Source organism: Balaenoptera musculus, chromosome 5 (genome assembly GCF_009873245.2).
Source record: "Balaenoptera musculus isolate JJ_BM4_2016_0621 chromosome 5, mBalMus1.pri.v3, whole genome shotgun sequence".
NCBI classification, from domain to species: Eukaryota; Metazoa; Chordata; class Mammalia; order Artiodactyla; family Balaenopteridae; genus Balaenoptera; species Balaenoptera musculus.
In genome coordinates this window covers 99,929-122,166 of record NC_045789.1, presented here as the reverse complement: position 1 = coordinate 122,166, position 22,238 = coordinate 99,929, and the positions used below count along the sequence as shown (strand labels likewise).

Genomic DNA, 22,238 nt, shown 5'->3' with positions numbered 1-22,238 from the left:
CAAGAGATAACCTTATATTCACTGAAGGCTGGAAGATTCATAAATTTCCCCCTTAACCAATCGTTGTTGTTGCTTTTTTTTAACCGTCCTGGGAGTCCCTAAGAAAAAGAGACCAGGCTTCTGAGCTTTTCCCTAATCAATTAGTCAATCAATCCATCAATCATTTAACATTTATTTATTTTTAATAAGTATTTCAAATATTCCACCGTTTAGGAGAATGTCAAATAAAACCTTAAGGGAATGAAAAGGTTTTGCTGCAGAATTATCTTTTTGATGAGAGGATGAAAGGGCTCACATTCTGCATAACAGCAATTATGTAACAATACGCAGCGCGGCACACACGTGCACAACGAAGTGGAGGGCGCGTGCTCTCAGACTGTCAGAAGAAAAGAAAGTGACAATAAAATCCGAGCCTCACCTCATAGCCTGAGTCAAGCTGAGACACACCCGCAGCGATGACAGGATTTTGACAGATGAAGGAACTAGAGGTAATTTTCCTTTGACAGTCACGTGAAATTCTTCTGAAGACAGCCTGGCAGAGTGCAAGGGAGAAAGAATACGGGGTCACAAGCCTGGAAATCGCAAGGTCAAAAGCCAGCAGAGCTCAACGAGTGAAATCATGAAATGCCACTTCGACTCTGGTTGACGGAAATGAAATAGATGGACAGCTTCCACCACGTGTCATCCTCCGAAGCAGAGGGGCGCGGGGGGCAAGCCCACCAGGCACCCAGGACTCCCTTGCAGAGACCTCTCTTCCTAAGACTCAGCGCAGAATTTTGAAAAATAGGTTAACAACGCTCTCATTTGTTTCACATGTAGCTTCATTATGTACAATTCGAGAGAAAGTACACACTTCGAGCAAACGAATGTATATAAGATTTTTAATTTAAAAATGAGATATTTTCCTTCATAACAGTTTTCTGTGAACCAGAAGCACATGTTTATGTCCTGTTACATCCCGTGCCAATCTGTCAGAAATTCCTGTGGGTTCTTCCTTCAGAATACATCCCAAATCCAGCCACTTCCGACCGACCCCACTGTTTCAGTCTTGCTGGAGCCCCCAGAATCTCTCACCTGGATACTCACCTCCCACCTGTTCTCTCTGCTTTTACCCTTGGGTCTTCCCCAGGTGCCTCCTTGGCTGACCCTCTGATCCTTTTAAAATCTAAAATGCATTTTTTAAAGAGCAGCAAATTCCATCATGCTTCTCCTGGGCTTAAACACTGCATTTCACTGGAAGCGAAGCTGAGGTCCTCCCAGCGACCCACAGCCTGTCTCCGTCTGCTACAGAGTCACACAGCCTCCTGCAGCTTTTGGGCTTTGCACTGGCTGTTCCTCGGCCTGGGATGCTCTTCCCCCGATAACGGCAGGGCTGAATCTCTAACCTGCTTCAAGTGTCGCCTGTCACCTTCTCAATGAGATCTACCCATCCCCCTGGAATCTCCCTTACCCTGCTCCATTGTGTTTTCTTATAACACGTCACCAACTACTATACTAAACTATCTGTTTATTACAGTTATTGTTAACTCAGTCTCCCTACTGTAATGTCAGCTTTCTGAGGAATGGGGTCTTTGAGTTGGTCACTACTATATTCTGGGCACCTAGAACAATCTGGCACACAGTTATTACTCAAAAAATATTTGTTGAATGAATGAATTATAGACAATGGCATAAAAGGTCAAACCACTTGCAGGGCTGGGGTGCTATTTACTTTTAAAGGAACTGTGCTCATTTGAAGACATAAGAAATGGGGCTACCTCATAATGATATATTGAATAAATAATTTGCTCATTAAGACTAGTGATTAGAAACAATGTCAACAACATTTTGAACTGATCACACAAATTAGTATGTGATAAGAAATTTCATGACAGGAAGTAAGACATAACTCATGAATACGTGTGAAAATGATCCGTCTGCTTAGAATGGTTTCTTGCTTATCCGTTTAAATAAAATGAGGGTAATAAATAACATTTGAACAGCAGTCGTACTTTGTAAAGAGCTCTTCTTTCCCTCCCCAGTGCTCTTGTCCTTGGCTGGTTTACGGGAAAGCTCTACGCCAAGTGCATTATATACTCTTTCTCTAACCCCAGACAAACCAAAAAGTTAGCATTAGGGTTACCATTCAACAGACAAGAAGACTGGGGCTCAGGGAGTATTAGGAATTTTGCCCGCGTTTACTCAGTTGATTTAAGACTCTAGTCACGCAGCATTTTTCCTGATAATGCCAAAGACCCAGCAGCGACTCGACCTTCTGTGTTCCAGGAGCTCTGCATAGGGACCCGCAGGTACCTTAACACCTCTGGGACCGTTTCCTTACATCTGCCTTCCCTACTCCTGATTCATCAGCTGTCTCTGATTCATGTTCATTCAGCCTCATCTAAAGCAGCTTGGGTGTACAAATTTAACACAGCTCAAGCCATTTTGCAGATATTTTGCCAATAGCTTCTGTCACTTTGATGTTTCATGGTATGATTGTTTTATTTGCATTTAGTTATATCACACAGGAAAGGAAAAATTATGAGTCTCAAGATTATGGCAAACCTAGTCAGATGAATGATGCCAACTTCAGAGACATTTAAATAAGATATTTTGAAATCTATTCTAATTAATTGCCAACATGATCTAGGCATTCTTTTAGTGTTTGTAGGATTTTTTTCCCAAATAAATAAAGCTTGTATCTAACAAAGTTGTATCGATATACCTCAAAACACTTTGGCTTCACAATGATAAAAATGGGGTAAACTCAACTGGTAAAGTGAATGTGTTTTTTTCCATGGGTTTTAACAAAAGTCATTTTTAAGAAAACATTAGGCTGCAAACTGAGCAAATGGTTAGTTTTCATAGCTCCTGAAATATTAATGTGACTATCACTGTATAAAACTTGTGGCACCTATCAGAAGTGTACAGCTTGCTGAATTTTTATAAACTAACACTAACACGCCTGTGTAACTGACATCCAGACAAAGAAACAGAACTAACAGACGCTGCCCTGGCATTCCAGTCCCTTCTGTCACTACGGTGCCACACACGGCTCCCCTCCCGCCGCCAGGGTCCTCATTACTCTTAGCGAAGTGATTCTTTTTTTTTTTAATTAATTTATTTTATTCATTTATTTTTGACTGATTTGCCTCTTCATTGCTGCACGCTGTAGCTTTCTCTAGTTACAACGAGCGGGGCCTATTCTTCTTTGCAGTGTGCGGGCTTTTCATTGCGGTGGCTTCTCTTATTGCAGAGCACAGGGCTCTAGGCAGGCGGGCTTCAGTAGTTGTGGCACATGGGCTTCAGTAGTTATGGCTCGCGGGCTCTAGAGCACAGGCTCAGTAGTTGTGGCTCATGGGCCTAGTTGCTCCGCGGCATGTGGGATCTTCCCAGACCAGGGCTCGAACCTGTGTCCTCTGCATTGGCAGGCAGATTCTTAACCACTGCACCACCAGGGAAGTCCTGAAAAGTGATTCTTCATTTTTCTGTTTTATTATTTCTTCCAGCTTTATTGAGGTATAATTGGCAAATAAAAATTGCGAATATTTAGGTTGTACAACATGATTCTTTTTAGGTGTATGTTGTGATGATGTAATATACGTATACACTGTGAAACGAGGATGCCGTCAAGTTAATTAATGCATCTGTTGCCTCACATAGTTACCTTTGTGTGTGTGTGTGTGTGTGTGTGTGTGTGGTGAGAATACTTAGGATCTACTCTCTTCACCAACGTCAAGTGTACCGTGCAGTATTCTTTACTCTGGTCAGCACGCTGTTCACTGCCCAGAAATTATTCATCTTGTAACGGAAGCTTTGTGCCCTGGGACCAGAAATTCCCCACAGTGCCCACCCCCAGCCCCTGGCACCCACCCCTCTACTTTCTGGCTCTATGAGTTTGACTTTTTAAATTCCACATATCCACATATGTCTATTCCACATAGACACTCCAGTGATGTGACAGGTGTGAGGATTTATTAACTTGCTCCAGTGAGAAATTATTGGCTTGTGGTGAAATCCAATTACAACTTCTTTTCTTGATTGTACAAGCAAATATGTTTCTCATACTAACATAAAGAGTGATACTAACATTAAAAGGGTAAGAAACCAGAGGATCTAAAGGAGGGACCTTAGGCAGGACAGACCTGGGTGGCACTCATCTTTTTCGGAAGGCGTACACACACTTTATTTTTCAGAAAAGCTTGTAACAACCTTAGCAGAGGTTTATTAAGAACTGTGACCCTAACTGCATTAGCTTGGAGGGCTGCCGTAAGAGGACCACAGGCTCTGTGGCATCCCCAAGAGGAAGGTACTGTATCACAGCTGAGGAGGTCTGAGTCTCTCTGTCCAGGTCCTCTCTCTTAGCACCCGGGGGCTTGCTGGCAATCTTTGATCTTCCTTTCCTCTGCTGCATTCCCTGATCTCTGCTTCCACCTGCACAGGCTGTTCTCTCCGGGTGCGCATCTGCATTCCAACCTCCCCTTTTTAGAAGGACGCTATTCCCAGTGGGTTAGGTGCCCGCCCTACGCCACTAGAACCTTCTCTAAACCGATTGCCTCTGCAGCAATTCTGCTTACAAACAAGGTCACATTCTGAGGTCTTGGGCGATTAGGACCTCAACATGTGAATTTGCGGGGGGGGGGCACTGAATTCAACCTAATATATTTAGATCTATCCACCTCCAGGAGAAGAGAAATCATTTAAGTGATGGTACCAGTGATTTCAAATCCCCTTTAGAAGGTTTTCCTGTGTTTGCTTAGGACTCCAGCTTAAACATTACCAGGGGGTGCTACAGTCTTTTATTCCATAAACTCAGGAACTCTCAAACCTCTCCATCTCCTAGGGTGGTCGTGGTGTCCAGCTATACTAGATGGATGTACTTCCTGGCCATTCCATGGGACACTGAGTCCCCAAAACAGGATTTGTTTCTCTTTTCTTGAGTATTGTAAAAATCTTAACCTAACCACTCAAGGAATACAATGCTCTGAATTTACAAGTTTTATACCTTGAATTTTGAAAATAGAAGTATTCAGTTAGAAGTGGAGCCCATGGTAGTCTCCTGATTGCTCTAATAAGATTTCATGGATTTTATCTTTTCCTTAAAATAATAAACATTTCTATGCATAATACTGGTTTACAATACAGTATATTACAGTACAATATAAATGAAATGTAAAATACATCTCTCCCCCCATGTGTTCCTTTGTAATCTGAAAATTAAACTGCAAATTGACCTTTAAGTGCTGTGAGCTAAAAGAAATGATTTGGCAAATAAAATAGAAAAAGTTTGCTTTTAAGGTTAAATATCGTCTTTAAAATGGTACAAAGAACAAAATGATTTAACAACAGACATTATAATAGCAAAAAGAGGTATAAAGAGAAAAAGTAAAGAATATCTCAGAAGTCTTAGACGTCAAGTGATGGAAGAAATGTACCTCATAAATAAGAATATCACCAAGTATCACTTGCCAATCAATGTCTGTGCATCTTGCTCCTGAAATAACTGTCACCGGGATTTATTTGGTTCCACTCAACCTTTTCAAACATAGGAGTGGTGGGTCAGTTACTGAAAAATGTGGGAAGAGGGTCTCAAAGAAGCAAGAGATTGACCTACTGTCATAATGTTGGCCGTTCCATGCTAAGGATGACACGCCAAGAGCTGTATGAGACAGTGACCAGAAAATGGCCAGCAAAGGGGGTGTTGCCCTCCTGCTAAGGAATGAACTGCCAGACAAACGTCACGTCTGCGTGTGGTGAGGAGAAACACGTACTCTAAGGGAGGCTGTTAGTATTCAACTGACCATCCTGGGAGGTTTAGAATACGCCATACGTGCTCCATTTTATATGAAGACCAGTTCTCAAACTCAGGGCCCGTTCTCTGAGAAAAGGCAGGGAACTACAAGAACAGGGGCAGGACTCCAGAAGAGGGAACCTCAGGCAGGACGTTCAGGCCCCACGTGACTCAGTACTGTGCAGGGTCAGACCATCCTCGATCCTCAGATCTCGCTGAAAAGTGGAATGGAAACTGGAAAGGCATGAGAAGCATCTACAGGTGTAGGAGAAGACAAAGCCAACTATCTGTGATTAGACACAAGGAAAAGTCAGGGCCAAACCTTCACAAACGCTTGTTCACGGGACCCCATTCAGGTTGCGGGCAGCCTGAAGTTTATACACTTGGGGCAGATGGTTCTCTTAAAAAAAAGAGAGAATACAACATTACAAATACAAAACTAAGTATGAATATAAGTACTAATTTAGAATGACAAAGGAAAAGACAACTAATTTTTGTCGCCTTAGAGATCCAGCATTTTTCTGAAATATGTTTAGGCAGTTTACCAAAAAGATTTTCCTAGCTATTTCCCCTGGGAGCAGAGCCTGACTTCTCCTGCACCTAGAAAACACCGCGCCTCCCGTCAAGTCCCAGATCGCAAGGTGGGGGGTCCATGTGAGGAAGGAGACCTGAAGTTTCATCTTCCGTGTCTTCAGGAGAAATCCATCTTGCTCCGATTCAACACAATACAGGTCTTGAATGGCCAGACTTACTTCAAAACAGCATCCTGTAACACTGTGGATTTCTAGATCTCAGCGAGCATAGGGACCAAACCTAATGTGTGTCATTTCTGTGGACTGAGGCCCAGAGAGCTGGGCGTCTCCGAGGACACCACACCAGCCCCTCCCTCGCGCTCCTCCTCAGCTCCAGCCCTCCGCCTCTTCCTGTCTCTCCTCCTGCCAGAACTCGAGGGGTGTTCGGCAAGAATATACAATCCAATACGCTTTTTTTTTTTTTTTTTTTACTTAGTGGACTTTATTGGGTTTCATAGTGGACTTTATTGGGAAAAGTTAGTGTAAAAAACATTCAAATTCATAAAATTTAAATAAGAAAGTAAAATTATACCTTGTAGCTATAGTAATCACTATAGTAATCACAAATAAGGTAAGTCTAAATGATTGCCTAAGCGAACACTATTTTGTCAGGCTTCTATCGTAAGCCCAAGGTACGAAACACTGTAATTACTAGAAGTGAGCCCAATGATGAATTTGCATTTGAACCTGAAGAAAGGGAAAAAAGCATGTTCTGATTACAGCATCACGACACTCTAGCCCGAAAAAAGGAACTTTATTAATGTCCTGCAGCAGAGTACATTAGTTATTGTAACCATGCATTAAAATTCATATTTTGGGGACTTCCCTGGTGGCGCAGCGGTTAAGAATCCGTCTGCCAATGCAGGGGACACGGGTTAGAGCCCTGGTCCAGGAAGATCCCACATGCCGCGGAGCAACTAAGCCCGTGCGCCACAACTACTGAGCCCGTGTGCCACAACTACTGAAGCCCACGTGTCTAGAGCCCGTGCTCTACAACAAGAGAAACCACTGCAATGAGAAGCACGTGCACTGCAACAGAGTAGCTCCCGCTCGCCACAACTAGAGAAACCCCGTGCACAGCAAAGAAGACCCAACACAGCCAAAAATAAATAAATAAATTTTAAAAAAAGAAAAAAAATTCTTATTTTGTGTCATAAAGAGAATAATCAGTTTTCTTCATGACACATTATGTTTTACTCAGTTTCGTGTGGTTTGTCCCTCTGGAGACCTTTCTGGGAATGTTCCTTTTTCCAGGGCCTCCTAAGATGCCCAGTTTGCTTACTCTGGGTCATCTTTGGTCATTTAATACCAGCCAAACTGCCGGAACCAGTGGAAGCCCTCTCCCTGAACCAGACCCCCTTCTCTCAAATCCTACAGCTGCCACCACTAGAAGACAGGCATCTCAACTTGGTCAACAGTGTTACTAACAAGTTAATGTGGGGTTCTCTTTGGTTATGGAATTTTTACGCTTATAAAAAAATATAGCTAGATATATGCTCCTGAATTCTAAAAGTATCTTGACTGACTTAAACACAAGTATGTCTTTTCAAAATTCACCAGCTTGGCCAGGTCTGAAATCTATTTTCCTATGGAATCTAACGTCAGTGTTCTATTCAGCAAATACACGAGGGAAGAACACTGACAGATCTTTAGGAGCCCCGAGGGCTGGGGGCAGCCTTAGATGCTGAACATGGCTTTGAACTCACTGAGGGCCTGCACAGGGTTCACGTGCTTCTTCTGAGATGCCCTCTTAATCTTGGTCTGTGTCTCATCCTGTGTCTCTCTCTTCACCAAGGGCTTTTTCTCAGGCGCCTTCATCTTCCACGACACAGCAGGGAGGTTACGGGAAGCCATCCCCTGGGACTTCTGGTATTTGGTGGAGGCCGCGTAGGACGCCTTCCCTGTCTGCACCACAGCGTTCATCAAGTTCTTAGCGGCTTGGATCAGGGACATGGCGCTGTTCACCCCGGAGACGACCAGCTCCCCGCCGAGGCTCTGCACCTCAGCCTGGACTTTGCTGCAGATGTTGAGCTGGTGGAAGTAGAGGGCGATGCACTGCAGGTAGGCCGGCAGGTCCTGCTTGCAGGCTGGGTCTGGGCAATGGTCTGCGACGGTACGGCCACGCTTATCCATCCGGGATCCCGCCTCAGCAGTTTTCTTGGCGGCACTGATCACATCTGATGTGTTTTTGAGCGGTCCTTTACCTCGGGTGAAGTCCGTCGTCTCCATCATGATCATGCACACCTGCTTGGCCAGCACGATGATGTCATTACCACTGTCGTCCCACTTGGACACTTCGGCATCCAGCTTGCTCTTTTCTTCCTGGAAGCTGGCCACCTGTTCCGCAATCTTTGCTTTTTGCTGCTGGGGAAGCAGAGCCATGACCACCCGGGCACTCTGGCCAGCTATCAGCTGATCGTCTTCTGTCTGGACGCTTGTCCTGCTTCTGACATCGAAGTCTTCCGTCTCGAAGCCCGAGCCATCCAGCTCCTCGGGGGTCCTTATCATCAACACCGCTTTCCTGATGTCCCGGATGCCGTCGTACACCAGGTGTGAGGCATCGATAAACTCGTTCTCATCCATGGGCTGATGGGGTCCGAGCTGAGGGCTTCCACGGCCGCTTCACTTGCTCGGTAAAATGTGGCATGACTGTGTTGGAGAGGAGTTTGGTGGCTTCCAGCACCTTCTCTGTGTAGACCCCTGGCTCATAGTTGTCCATCTCTGAGGTGACCACGTGAATGACCCGAGCAGCTCGGCCTCGAATTGCACCAGCTGTGCGGTCCAGCCCATCCACATCTTTCTCTTGGAGAGCAATGACGCATTTGTTCACGTCTTCCAAAATGTGATTCTCTGAGACAGCCAAGAAGTCATCAATGGAAGTAATGTCATTGACAGCATCTGTGAGAACTCGGACTTGTTTTTCCCACCGCTCTTTAAAAGAATCCATGTTCTCTTGGGCCAGTTTACTCTGTGGTTTTGCTGCTAAAGCCAATGCAGCATTGATAACCTGAGGACAGAGGGCTTCTAGCTGGCTTGCAGACATTCAAACAAGCTTTACACCTTCTTCATTGTTTGAGATGGAACAGGCCAAGTTGGCAAACTCAGTTAATTTGTTGGCATGTTCACTGAAAACTTGGGCATATTCTTTAACCTCTTTCTCATTTCCATTCTTTGCAGCTTCAATCAATGCTAAAAGGGGAACGCTGGTTTCCAGAAATGAATCTGAAACATGGTCCATGACAGCTTTGCGGAGCTGCCTATGCAAGTCCCTGGTCTTCTCGGCCATTTTATCTACTGCAGAATTGAGTGCATCACTTCTTTCTTTACGCCCAGCGTTGCCCATGAACTCTGAGAGCAGGTCCTGCAAGGCCTGGCGGACAGCATTACACTCTGCCACGATTCTCTCACGCCGGTCATCACGTGTGCACGATGAATCAGCCATCAGGGCAGCCCCACTAATGATGCTGTCCAGGCGCTCCTCCAGGGAAGGCCTAAAGCGCTCCTCGCGGAAGCTCAAGCGGTCCACAGTGATTTGCTTATCAAAGTTATTGAGGGCATGTGCCAGGTCTCCTCCTCCTCCACCCTGGTGCGGGGAGGCCTCAGCTGATGCAGTGGCCTGGGCTGCACTAGAAATGCCTGTGACCGCCTGCTGCAGCTGCTTGTATATCAGGTCTCCGTTGGCCTTATAGGCTGCGACATCAGGGTGCTGTAGGCAGGCCCGGGGTGCAGTACGGAGGATCGGAACGTTTTTCTGCAGGAGTCCTCTGGCTGCAGCCATCTAATCACAATGGCCCATGTCTTTCCGTTCCTGCTGTCTTTTGGCTGCCATGATGTTCAGCTTATCCACTTCAGGCTTCAGGGCCTTATACTGTATTCCCAAGTCCTGTTCAGTGCCAGCATTCCTCAGTTTCAAGATACCATCTTCTACAACTTTCAGCTGAACAAGTAATCTGTAGACATCTGTCATGTCAGCCAAAATAAGCAGCCGGGTAACAACAGAGAGCAAAGCTCGAGCTGCCCGAACCATGTTGCCACGCTTCACGGAAGAAGAGGGACCATCTACAAACTCTCCAGCAGCACTCTTCATCAAATCACCTTGTTTTCGAACATCTTCTACAGCAGCCACAAGCTCCTCCTTGAGAAACTGACTCTCCTTTGCAATTTTATCCCTGTTCTCTGAGAAATTCTCAGTTGCTTGTTCAACAGATGCAGCCAAAACACGGGCCTTCTTAGAACGACCTCACTTCTTATTAGAGGGCCCCTTGCTATTGGTATTTACCAGGGTTGTAACCTGGGTAACAAGAGGCTCCAACAGTCTTTCAACTTCCAGAGTCCTTGTCTCTAGTCTTTTGGGGCCCCATTTGACGTTTATGTTGACTGCGTGGACAGCAGTCATTTCTGCGGCGAGCTCAGCAAGTGCTGGAAGATTCCCGAAGCCCGAAGCCAACGGCCACCACTTTGTCTCCCCTATTATGTTTCGATTAAGTTAAATAGTATTTTCTGAGGGTTACCTAGGTGGATACTGGAAGAACAGGAAGACACGAAAAGATTTTGTTACTTTCCACCCACTAAGCACAAGAGGCCAGCTGAGCAGGTCAGCGAGTGTGGATGACAAATGTTTATAAGTGAGCGAGTCTGGTGCGTAGCAACTGAACAACATCTGTTAGTCAATCATAACATAAATAGTACTGGATTATCGACAGAGGAATGGATAAAGAAGATGTGGGACATCTATACAATGGAATACTACTCAGCCATAAAAAAGGATGAAATAATGCCATTTGCAGCAACATGGACGGGCCTAGAGACTGTCATGCTGAGTAAAGTAAGTCAGACGGAGAAAGGCCAATATCATCTGATATCGCTTATATGTGGAATCTAAAATATGACACAAATGAACCTATCTATGAAAGAGAAACAGAGTCACAGACATAGAGAATAGACTGGTGGTTGCCAAGGGGGAGGGGCAGTGGGGGAGGGGTGGAGTGGGAGTTTGGGGTCAGCAGATGCAAACTATTACATATAGGATGGGTAAACAAGGTCCTACTGTAGAGCACAGGGAACTACATTCAATATCCTGTGACAAACCATCATGGAAAAGGATATGCAAAAGAATGTGTACATATATGTAAAACTGAGTCAGTTTGCTGCACAGCAGAAATTAACACAACATTGTAAATCAACTATACTTCAATAAAATAAATTTTAAAAATAGTATTGGATATATCTTTGTAAACTATTAAGCATTACTAAGACGTTCTCTTGTTAATACTAATTCCTAAAAATATAAACATATTTGGTTTCGTTGTATATTATTTTTAATAACTGCATCATCCCAAAGATCTGACTCAGGTCACTGTTCCGTGTGCCTCTTTGGAAAGCCTGACCCAGCTTTATGCTCTTTCCATGTTCTCTCTCTGTGTCTGTGTGATTTTCAGTCATCTTCATGTTTAGAAGCTGGATTTATTTTCAAAGCTCTTCAGGCGAAGTGGCTCCACTTCAGACTTGGTTTGGGGGGTCTGTGTCTCATCAGTCTCCTTGCACCTGTCTCCCATTCACCTTAACAAAGTCATCTGCTGATGTCATTTCTCATTTGGCTCACGAATCCGACCTCTGGCGCTGCTTCCCTGCACTCATATTTCCAGAATGACAGGTTTGACTCAAGTACCTTATTTTGTGATACTTGGTGCCTTTTGGCCATGAGTAGGTGACACTGCTGCTTTCCAGGCAGTGACTGTGTGATCCACGGTGAGGGTCTGCAGAACCCAGAACCATCAACCCCCCCCCCCTTTTTTTTTGGCTTTGCCTTCTCCAGCCTTTTGTGAATGTGAACATCTAATGGCACTTTCTGCAGACCTGAGACTTTATTCCCGAGTCCGTCATCCAGGTTCCAGGGATGAGCACCTATGTCCCAGCACTTCCTACCCCGATGCAGGCTCTGCCGACCCTTGGATCCTATTTTAAACTCCAGCCCCACTTTGATGGCATACTCTGCCTGGTTATTTGACAATGCAGATGGACGTCAATAGAAAGTCTGTGCTGGGATTATTCTGTTTGTGCTGTTCCCATCAAGCTCCTAAATAATCCACCTATACTCGTTTGATAAACACTAACAGTACCGACAAGATATTAGGTACCTATTAGACAGATACAGTGACAAACAAACCATGCATTACATACCTGAGATTACAGTCTAGGCTTTCTTTCTCTGTGTCAGCTATTAGTATGAATTATACACTAATAAACCCTGGAGGAAGCATAATTTGTCTATACTTCTTATTTTTATAAACATGATGTACTTTGGTTGCTTTATGTTCTGATTGGTATTAGGTTTACAGATGACCTCTTTCAATTAGATATTCATACTCTAATACTCTGGATCTCTGTTAATTAATAAAAATGTATTGTACCTCTGCTCGTGTCCCTGTGTGCAACATATAAGTCAAAGAGAATCAGCATTCGGTGATTACTGAATCATGAGTGGATTACTTTAGAGGATTTCAGGAAAGAACAGAGTTTAATCAAGTGAAACACTTTTCTAGAGGAGCAGTTATAAATTCTGATGTTACAGACACAGGATTGAGTTGGATAATGCCAGCAGAGAGAAAAATTAATAGGAGAAGACATAGTATATAAAAGAAATCAGTTTTCTAAGGGGAATAACTTCAATTTTCTCAGGAACTGTAAAGTAACATGTGAATTTATGACTTTTATAGAAGTAAGACCAGGAAAATTCTGTACCAGACGAATCCTAATAGTCAAGCATCATGAGAAATGCCTAATCTGTTTTTACAGAGATAACCTCACCACTGGCATATAACTGCTAATTACCAAGTGAAATAATACTAAAGGAAACAGCATTCTACTCACTGGTTTATAAATCAATACAAAATGTAATTTTTTTTCCAGGTTTTAGAAAGCGTCATGTCAGAATTATGAAGAATTGTTGGATAAACCAAATGGTGTGATCAGGTCAATGTGCACCTTATGTCTACAACACTTTGCAACCAGAAAAGATTATACTCACTAAACATCTTCAGAGCACTTTCTGAAGTCCTCTCCAGACGCCTCCTTGCTCCCCTCCCCCTGCCTCTCCTCCACAGGCCAGTGAATGCTTTGGGGCTCCGCTGCTTGGCCAGGGCGGCCATCTGGTCCTTGAGCTGAGCTGCTGGGATTGGTTCACTCAAGAACTGGACAAAGGTGCACAGAAGCTCAGCATCAGTCCGTGGTGGTCCTTGGACACAGAAAGTACAGAGACTCGGGAATAAGGGCAGTCATTTGGGGCTGTCATGATGAGAGAGCACAGAGGGGTGGTCTGCAGAGAAGAAGAGGGTAGGCAGGGGTGAGGGGCAGAGAGAAGAGGTGCTTAGGCTCCTTAGGGATTATCTGCAGACCCTGCCCTTGAGGTCAGGAGCTTCACCCCCCTCACCTACAACACACTCACTCTTTTTTATTATTATTATTAATTGTTATTGGAGTACAGTTGCTTTACAGTGTTGTGTTAGTTTCTACTATATAGCAAAGTGAATCAGTTATACATATACATATATCCCATCTTTTTGAGATTTTCTTCCCATTTAGGTCACCAGAGCACTGAGTAGAGTTCCCTGTGCTCTACAGTAGGTTCCCATTAGTTGTCTATTTTATACATAGTAGTGTGTGTATGTCCATCCCAATCTCCTAAATCATCCCATCCCCCCCTTCTCCCCTTGGTAACCATAAGTTTGTTCTCTACATCTGTGACTCTATTTCTGGTTTGCAAATAAGTTCAGCTCTACCACTTTTCTAGATTCCACATATATGCGTTAATATACGATATTTGTTTTTCTCTTTCTGACTTACTTCACTCTGTATGACAGTCTCTAGGTCCATCCACGTCTCTGCAAATGACCCAATTTCATTCCTTTTTATGGCTGAGTAATATTCCATGGTATATATGTACCACATCTTCTTTACCCATTCGTCTGTTGATGGACATTTAGGTGGCTTCCATGTCCTGGGTGTTGTAAATAGCACTGCAGTGAACATCGGGGTGGATGCATGCACCCCACTGACTCTGTACACAATGAGCATGTGTGAGCTTCTCTTTCTTCCTATGATAGTTTTTGATAACTTAAAGTGTAATATCACCCTACACTCATCATGTGTGCACAAGGAACTCAAAGGTAAGGTGACTGGACCATGAAATTGCTATTACCCCTTAGTACCAGCACGTTCTGGAGGGACTGTGGCGTACTGTGAAATAAAGAGGTGCTTACGTACATTAGGAGGGAACTGAAAAGAGCCCGAGCGGCTTCCTCCTGCGCGTGGAGCTGTGAACAGCTTGCACGCACCGTGAGCCTCGGGCTGGCCTTGCTTCCCCAGCACCCCCCACCCCGGCCAAAAAATGCGTTTTCCAGAGCAGCTGGAGTAACAATGGGGACACGAGGAGATTAGTGAATATTCATGTGTTTTAGCTGCTGCCAAGGTGAATCTTCCCAAATCCTGATTATGTTTATTTAAGTGAAACATCTGCCAATAAGAAGGAGACGTGTTTATGGTAATGGCATAGCTGTGGCTTCTGTCCTCTGAATAATGATAATACAGACATTGGCTGCATGGCCTCATCCTTGGGGGTTTTCTTTTGTTCTTCTTCTTCTTATTATTAGTGAGTAGTAAGCTCTTTAGAGTAAACTTCTTGTGCCACCGAGACTGCTAGCCATTACGGCAATAACAGGGCTGTTTGTTGTCTTTCCTGTTGGAAAGTGGCGAATGCAGACAAGAGAGGTGCTTGGGAAGCAATGGGATCGTAACATAAACCAAACTTGGATGTTTCTTTTCAGGGTTTAGACACTAACCGGTGATGACCCAGCTGAGGACCGTGAGAACGCTGCATGTCCTCAGATATGTGCAGCCCAGGCGTGAACCGTCCTATTTTTTTCAATATTCTGGGAACAGTAATAAACACGGAGTTCTCCACTGTCTGGGGCTAGAACGACGGGAGTTGTGTAAATAGACTTAAATGGGATTTCCTGGGCATGACTGTTTCCATTACCTACCCAGGACTTTATTTGGAAAAAAATGGACTATTATGAAAAATATAAAGCTTAAGACCCTTTATATCTTCATTCGACCAGAACTTCAGGGCCCATCTGGGGGGCACACTTTCCCCAGGGGTGACTGGGATGAATCGGGCGTAATCTCTGGCCTCGTGAAACTTACAGTCTAGTAGAAGCGAAAGAGAGGCAGGCACAGAGTATCACCCCACCCTAATCCTCGGGCTGGGCAGTGAGGTCCAAGGGCAAACGTCCTAACGGGCCCCCTCCCTATGGACCGGGCTTGTTTCCTGGAGCTGCCTTAACAGAGCACCACGATCTGGGCGACTCACAACAGTGGGTGTTCATTCTCTCCCAGTGGAGAAGGGGCTGGCAGGGCCCTGCTCCCCGCCGAAGTGCCCCCTGGAGGGTCCCTCCTCTCCCGACAGGTCCTGGGGGCCCAGGCGCTCTTTGAGTTGTGGCAGCACAGCTCCAGGCTCTGCCTCCGTTCCCCTCTGTGTCCCTGTCCTCACATCCTCTGATCGCAGGGACACCAGCCATGTTGGGTTAGGGCCACCCTCCTCCAGGATCACCTCTTCTCAACCTGCTACATCAGCAGTGGCCCTGTTTCCAAATGAGGTCATAGGTGGAGGGATTAGGGCCTCAACTTATCTTCCCGGAGGACACAGCTGACCCACGACACGGAGCACTTAGGGAAGAGTGATGCCTGTAGGAGTGGTGAAATCACACACCTGCAGAAAGTAATGAGCCGTAAAGAGAAAGGAAGAACGGGTCAAGAGGTTGTGAGTGCTGTGAGCTGGAGGTGGGCGTCTGTAACCATAGCTCTCTGGTTCCTGACGGGCGCCAGCTTCAGACCAGGTCACCTTGTCCTGACCCGGGAGCGCTGCTCTCAGCTCCCTCCCCGGACACTTCTGTGCACAAAATGCAGTCACTGCGCTTTCTCACCTGTGACTCCACCAGGGCAGGGCCTGGGTCTCAGGGACCTACTGTCAGGATCTCCCAAATCAGAGAACTTCCTGAACCCGTGCCGAGCCTCTGGCACCAGGCTTTCCCGGTTTGCTACTTCAGAAGGGCCAGAGCTGAAGTCCAGGAGGTACATATGCTCAGAGTACACAAGTGCAGTTTTATCTTTCCCATTTTTAAAGGGAATGCTTATCCCCTGTTTAAATATCCTGACACAAAGTGTTACTTGTGGTTTTTCAGAACAAGGAGTTGGTTTATTTTGAAAATGTAGCTCATTGTTGCTTTTCCAGCAGACGCCCTATCCAGACGGCCTTTTCAGGGAAACGAGTCCACATAAACACCCACAATGGGCCATTCAACACAAACCTTGTCCCAGAACAGGTATTTCCAGTGTGTCCTTCCATGCGCAAATACAATGCCCCAGAAGGACAAAGCTTGCACGAATGACACACTGCAAACAGAGAGATTTCAACAGCACCAGAGGAGCTCAGGGTCACTGTGACATTGTTCTGCAGAAAGCATAGTCTCGGCAAAGCCACCTGGGTGGTTTGGTGAGTGGGTTGCGACAATTCTCTCTGGTGTTACTCATCAATCTTCTAATTCTTGTCTTAAAAGGTTGAAACACACACACACCTTGCCCTATTAAATTCTTCTAAAAATGCTTAACTCCTTCTGTTTCTGAAAATAGTACAATTCTCCTGTCTCACAAGAACACCTCTCAAGCTTATTTCCATAAATAAAAGAAAGCTCTTCATGGAATGAGTTCTTTCTGATTCAGGTTACTTAAGACTTTTCATTTCCTACTCTGATTTTTGGAACATTAAGTGACTGTACAAGATGTCAGAAAGAATCTGGTCAGCGGTTTCATGTGACTACTTTCCAGATCAAGCATATGTGTGGAAGTTTTTGTAATAAAGCATTGATGGGAATTGTCACATTTCCTAGGAAGAGCTGCTTCTACTCACCCCCAGCCATATTCTTTCACTACTAATAAAAATACACTGACTATGACCAGAAAACTGGGTTTTTTCCTAAAGACTCACCAAACATTGCAAAGTTTCCCTGTATTTGCTTTTCAAAAGGTCTGCCTGGGAAAAGTAAATTGCAAGAACTATGAGGGACAGAATGCCAAAAAAAAAAAGCCTTTGGTGAATTGATTAGGAAAGATTGTTCCAGGTGTGGGGAGAAGCTTGGAGGGCTGCATGATTCACAGAGGTAACCATAAATAAATTCATCTCAGATACGGGAAGGGTACTAAGAGGAACGCGGTAAATAAGGATATGCTTAACAGAATCCACAAATAGCAGCTAATATTTATTGAGAGGTTACTATATGCCAAGTCCTGTGCACTAATTATTTGATTGAACCTCCCTCCAGTTTTATAAAATGGACACTACTATTGTGCTTATTTCATAGCTATTAAATTAAGGAATAGGGTAATTTGCCTAAATGACCACGACTTAGGAAACCAACGTTCTACAGGACCAGCTGGCAACAGGACGTCCAGAGCCAGATCTGAAGAGCTGCAACTAACACCTTTTAAAATTTTTGCAGTTTTGGATGTGTGGGGAAAACTACCAGTTCACAGGGATATTTGTTTTTTTAACATCTTTATAGGAGTATAATTGCATTACAATTGTGTGTTAGTTTCTGCTTTATAACAAAGTGAATCAGCTATACGTGTACATATATCCCCATATCCCCTCCTTCTTGCTTCTCCCTCCCACCCTCCCTATCCCATCCCTCTAGGTGATCACAAAGCACCGAGCTGATCTCCCTGTGCTATGCGGCTGCTTCCCACTAGCTATCTATTTTACATTTGGTAGTGTATATATGTCCATGCCACTCTCTCACCCTGTCACATCTCACCCCACCCCCTCCCCATATCCTCAAGTCCATTCTCTAGTAGGTCTGTGTCTTTATTCCCGTCCTGCCCCTAGGTTCTTCATGACCATTTTTTTTTTTTTTTTTAGATTCCATATATATGTGTTAGCATACGGTATTTGTCTTTCTCTTTCTGACTTACTTCACTCTGTATGACAGACTCTAAGTCCATCCATCTCACCACAAATAATTCAGTTTCGTTTCTTTTTATGGCTGAGTAATATTCCATTGTATATATGTGCCACATCTTCTTTACCCATTCATCTGTCGATGGACACTTAGGTTGCTTCCATGTCCTGACTATTGTAAATAGAGCTGCAGTGAACATTATGGTACATGACTCTTTTTGAATTATTGTTTTCTCAGGGTATATGCCCAGTAGTGGGATTGCTGGGTCATATGGTAGTTCTATTTTTAGTTTTTTAAAGGAACCTCCATACTGTTCTCCATAGTGGCTGTATCAATTTACATTCCCACCAACAGTGCAAGAGGGTTCCCTTTTCTCCACACCCTCTCCAGCACTTATTGTTTGTAGATTTTTTGATGATGGCCATTCTGACTGGTGTGAGGTGATACCTCATTGTAGTTTTGATTTGCATTTCTCTAATGATTAGTGATGTTGAGCATCCTTTCATGTGTTTGTTGGCAATCTATATATGTTCTTTGGAGAAATGTCTATTTAGGTCTTCTGCCCATTTTTGGATTGGGTTTTTGGTTTTGTTGACATTGAGCTGCATGAGCTGCTTGTAAATTTTGGAGATTAATCCTTTATCAGTTGCTTCATTTGCAAATATTTTCTCCCATTCTGAGGGTTGTCTTTTCATCTTGCTTATGGTTTCCTTAGCTATACAAAAGCTTTTAAGTTTCATTAGGTCCCATTAGTTTATTTTTGTTCTTATTTCCATTTCTCTAGGAGATGGGTCAAAAAGGATCTTGCTGTGATTTATATCATAGAGTCTTCTGCCTATATTTTCCTCTAAGAGTCTCATAGTGTCTGGCCTTACATTTAGGTCTTTAATCCATTTTGATTTTATTTTTGTGTATGGTGTTAGGGAGTGTTCTAATTTCATTCTTTTACAGGTAGCTGTCCAGTTTTCCCAGCACCACTTATTGAAGAGGGTGTCTTTTCTGCATTGTATATTCTTGCCCCCTTTATCAAAGATAAGGTGACCATAGGTGCCTGGGCTTTCGATCCTGTTCCATTGATCTATATTTCTGTTTTTATGCCAGTACCATACTGTCTTGATTACTGTAGCTTTGTAGTATAGTCTGAAGTCCAGAAGCCTGATTCCTCCAGCTCCATTTTTCTTTCTCAAGATTGCTTTGGCTATTCGGGGACTTTTGTGTTTCCATACAAATTGTGAAATACAAGTTGTTCTAGCTCTGTGAAAAATGCCATTGGTAGTTTGATAAGGATTGCATTGAATCTGTAGATTGCTTTGGGTAGTTTAGTCATTTTCACAATGTTGATTCTTCCAATCCAAGAACATGGTATATCTCTCCAGCCGTTTGTATCATCTTTAATTTCTTTCATCAGTGTCTTATAGTTTTCTGCATACAGGTCTTCTGTCTCCCTAGGTAGGTTTATTCCTAGGTATTTTATTCTTTTTGTTGCAATGGTAAATGGGAGTGTTTCCTTAATTTCTCTTTCAAATTTTTCATCATTAGTGTATAGGAATGCAAGAGATTTCTGTGCATTAGTTTTGTATCCTGCTACTTTACCAAATTCATTGATTAGCTCTAGGAGTTTTCTAGTAGCATCTTTAGGGTTCTCTATGCATAGTATCATGTCATCTGCAAACAGTGACAGCTTTACTTCTTTTCCGATTTGGATTCCTTTTATTTCTTTTTCTTCTCTGATTGCTGTGGCTAAAACTTCCAAAACTATGTTGAATAAGAGTGGTGAGAGTGGACAGCCTTGTCTTGCTCCTGATCTTAGAGGAAATGCTTTCAGTTTTTCACCATTGAGAACGATGTTGGCTGTGGGTTTGTCACATATGGCCTTTATTATGTTGAAGTAAGTTCCCTCTATGCCTACTTTCTGGAGGGTTTTTTTATCATAAATGGTGTTGAATTTTGTCAAAAGCTTTTCTACATCTATTGAGATGATTGTATGGTTTTTCTCCTTCTGTTTGTTAATATGGTTTATCACATTGATTGATTTGCATATATTGAAGAATTATTGCATTCCTGGGATAAATCCCACTTGATCGTGGTGTATGATACTTTTAATGTTCTGTTGGATTCTGTTTGCTAGTATTTTGTTGAGGATTTTTGCATCTATGTTCATCAGTGATATTGGCCTGTAGTTTTCTTTCTTTGTGACATCTTTGTCTGGTTTTGGTATCAGGGTGATGGTGGTCTCGTAGAATGAGTTGGGGGGTGTTCCTCCCTCTGCTATATTTTGGAAGAGTTTGAGAAGGGTAAGTGTTAGCTCTTCTCTAAATGTTTGATAGAATTCGCTGTGAAGCCATCTGGTCCTGAGCTTTTGTTTGTTGGAAGATTTTTAATCACAGTCTCAATTTCAGTGCTGGTGATTGGTCTGCTTATATTTTCTATTTCTTCCTGGTTCAGGCTTGCAAGGTTGTGCTTTTCTAAGAATTTGTCTATTTCTTCCAGGTTGTCCATTCTATTGGCATATAGTTGCCACAGGGATATTAATAGTTGATTTTTTCTCAGAGAAACACAGAGGTCATACAATTAAATGAAATCATTATAACTTTGATTTACCTAAACGTAATTTGTCTCTGCAGTAAGATACATGATGAGTATGAAAGTCTGTAAATAACAACTGTTCTTTCTGTTTTCCCCTTCCTCACCTGGATCTCAGGTGCAGAAAGTGGACTCAGTCACCCATATTTCTCAGTAAACAGTGCACTGGTATCAGTGGTCCTGATAAGGTGGCCTCTGTCTTTTATTTTCTTCTTCATCCCCCAGCATCACTCCCATCCTGTTGCCAATGTGCTAGTGAATGTCCTAGGATATAGACAACCCTGAAGAGACATGTGGGGTTGTTTTCTGGAAGAACCTGTTAAGAGGTAGATCCCACCCTTTTCACTAAGGTGGGATTGAGATCCACAAACTGGTCTGAACCCTGTTTGCACTCCCACCAGATGAGCACAAGGACGCCCATATTCTTCTGTCCTTGCCAAATTTCATTATTATTTAAACTTCCACATCTGTCTCATTTGGTTAGTCGACTAGACTTCTTTCACTGTTTTGATTCCTGGTGTTTGGGCTCCTCACCCCATACACTGGTTACCCTTCCAAGTGTCCCCTTTGCAACCATCTGTGTAGTGAATTCACTCATTTTTCTACTGGGTGTCCTCTTTTTCTCAATGAAACATTTCCCCACTGTAATGTCATAAATTTATTCTCCTTTATTGTCTTCTAGTATTCTTTCATTTTAGCTGCCAAATTTAGGACTTTAATCCATCTGGAGATTACTTTTGTTTATATGTTTTGCCATTTTATTTTTCTCCATATAAGGAAATCCCATAAACTCATCTACTAAATACTATTTTGTTGTTAATGACGACAGTAGAGATTGCCTCCATAAAACTTTCTAAACAAATGAGACTCTGGTGTTTATATTACATTCCATTGATCTTTTTGTTCCCATGCCAAAAACATACTATTTTAGTTTATTTTGCTTTGTTTTATTTTATTTTACCACAATGGCATTGCGAAATGTCTTCATACATCTTTGGGTGAGCTTCCCTCTTTGTTCTTCTTATCCATAATCTTTATTATTCATGGATCCTTTCTTATCCATGTGGTTTCTTAATCAGTTTGTTCAGCTCTTTCAAAAATTCTGCTGAAATATTTCCAGGAAAGACATTGAATTTATAACCTGGTTTGAGAAGAATGACATCTTCACAATGTTAAATTATGCAAATCATAAACAGTGTTTATCTCTACTGTTATTGAGGACTTTTTGTCTTTTCATAGAATTTTTAACATGGATTTGCTTACTTATTTGCTTATTACCTGTGGTAACATACAACAGAGAAG

At 43.2% G+C, this 22,238-nt stretch overlaps 1 protein-coding gene across 1 annotated transcript; it reads right to left on the bottom strand.

The window, feature by feature from the left end:
* Nucleotides 1-8,019: 8,019 nt before the first annotated feature.
* LOC118895208 (catenin alpha-1-like) lies at nucleotides 8,020-10,802 on the bottom strand. The gene is given in 3 exon segments (XM_036852060.1): nucleotides 8,020-8,933; nucleotides 8,936-8,968; nucleotides 8,971-10,802. Coding segments are annotated over 3 exon segments (2,715 nt in total). The 5' UTR covers nucleotides 10,739-10,802.
* Nucleotides 10,803-22,238: the final 11,436 nt, after the last annotated feature.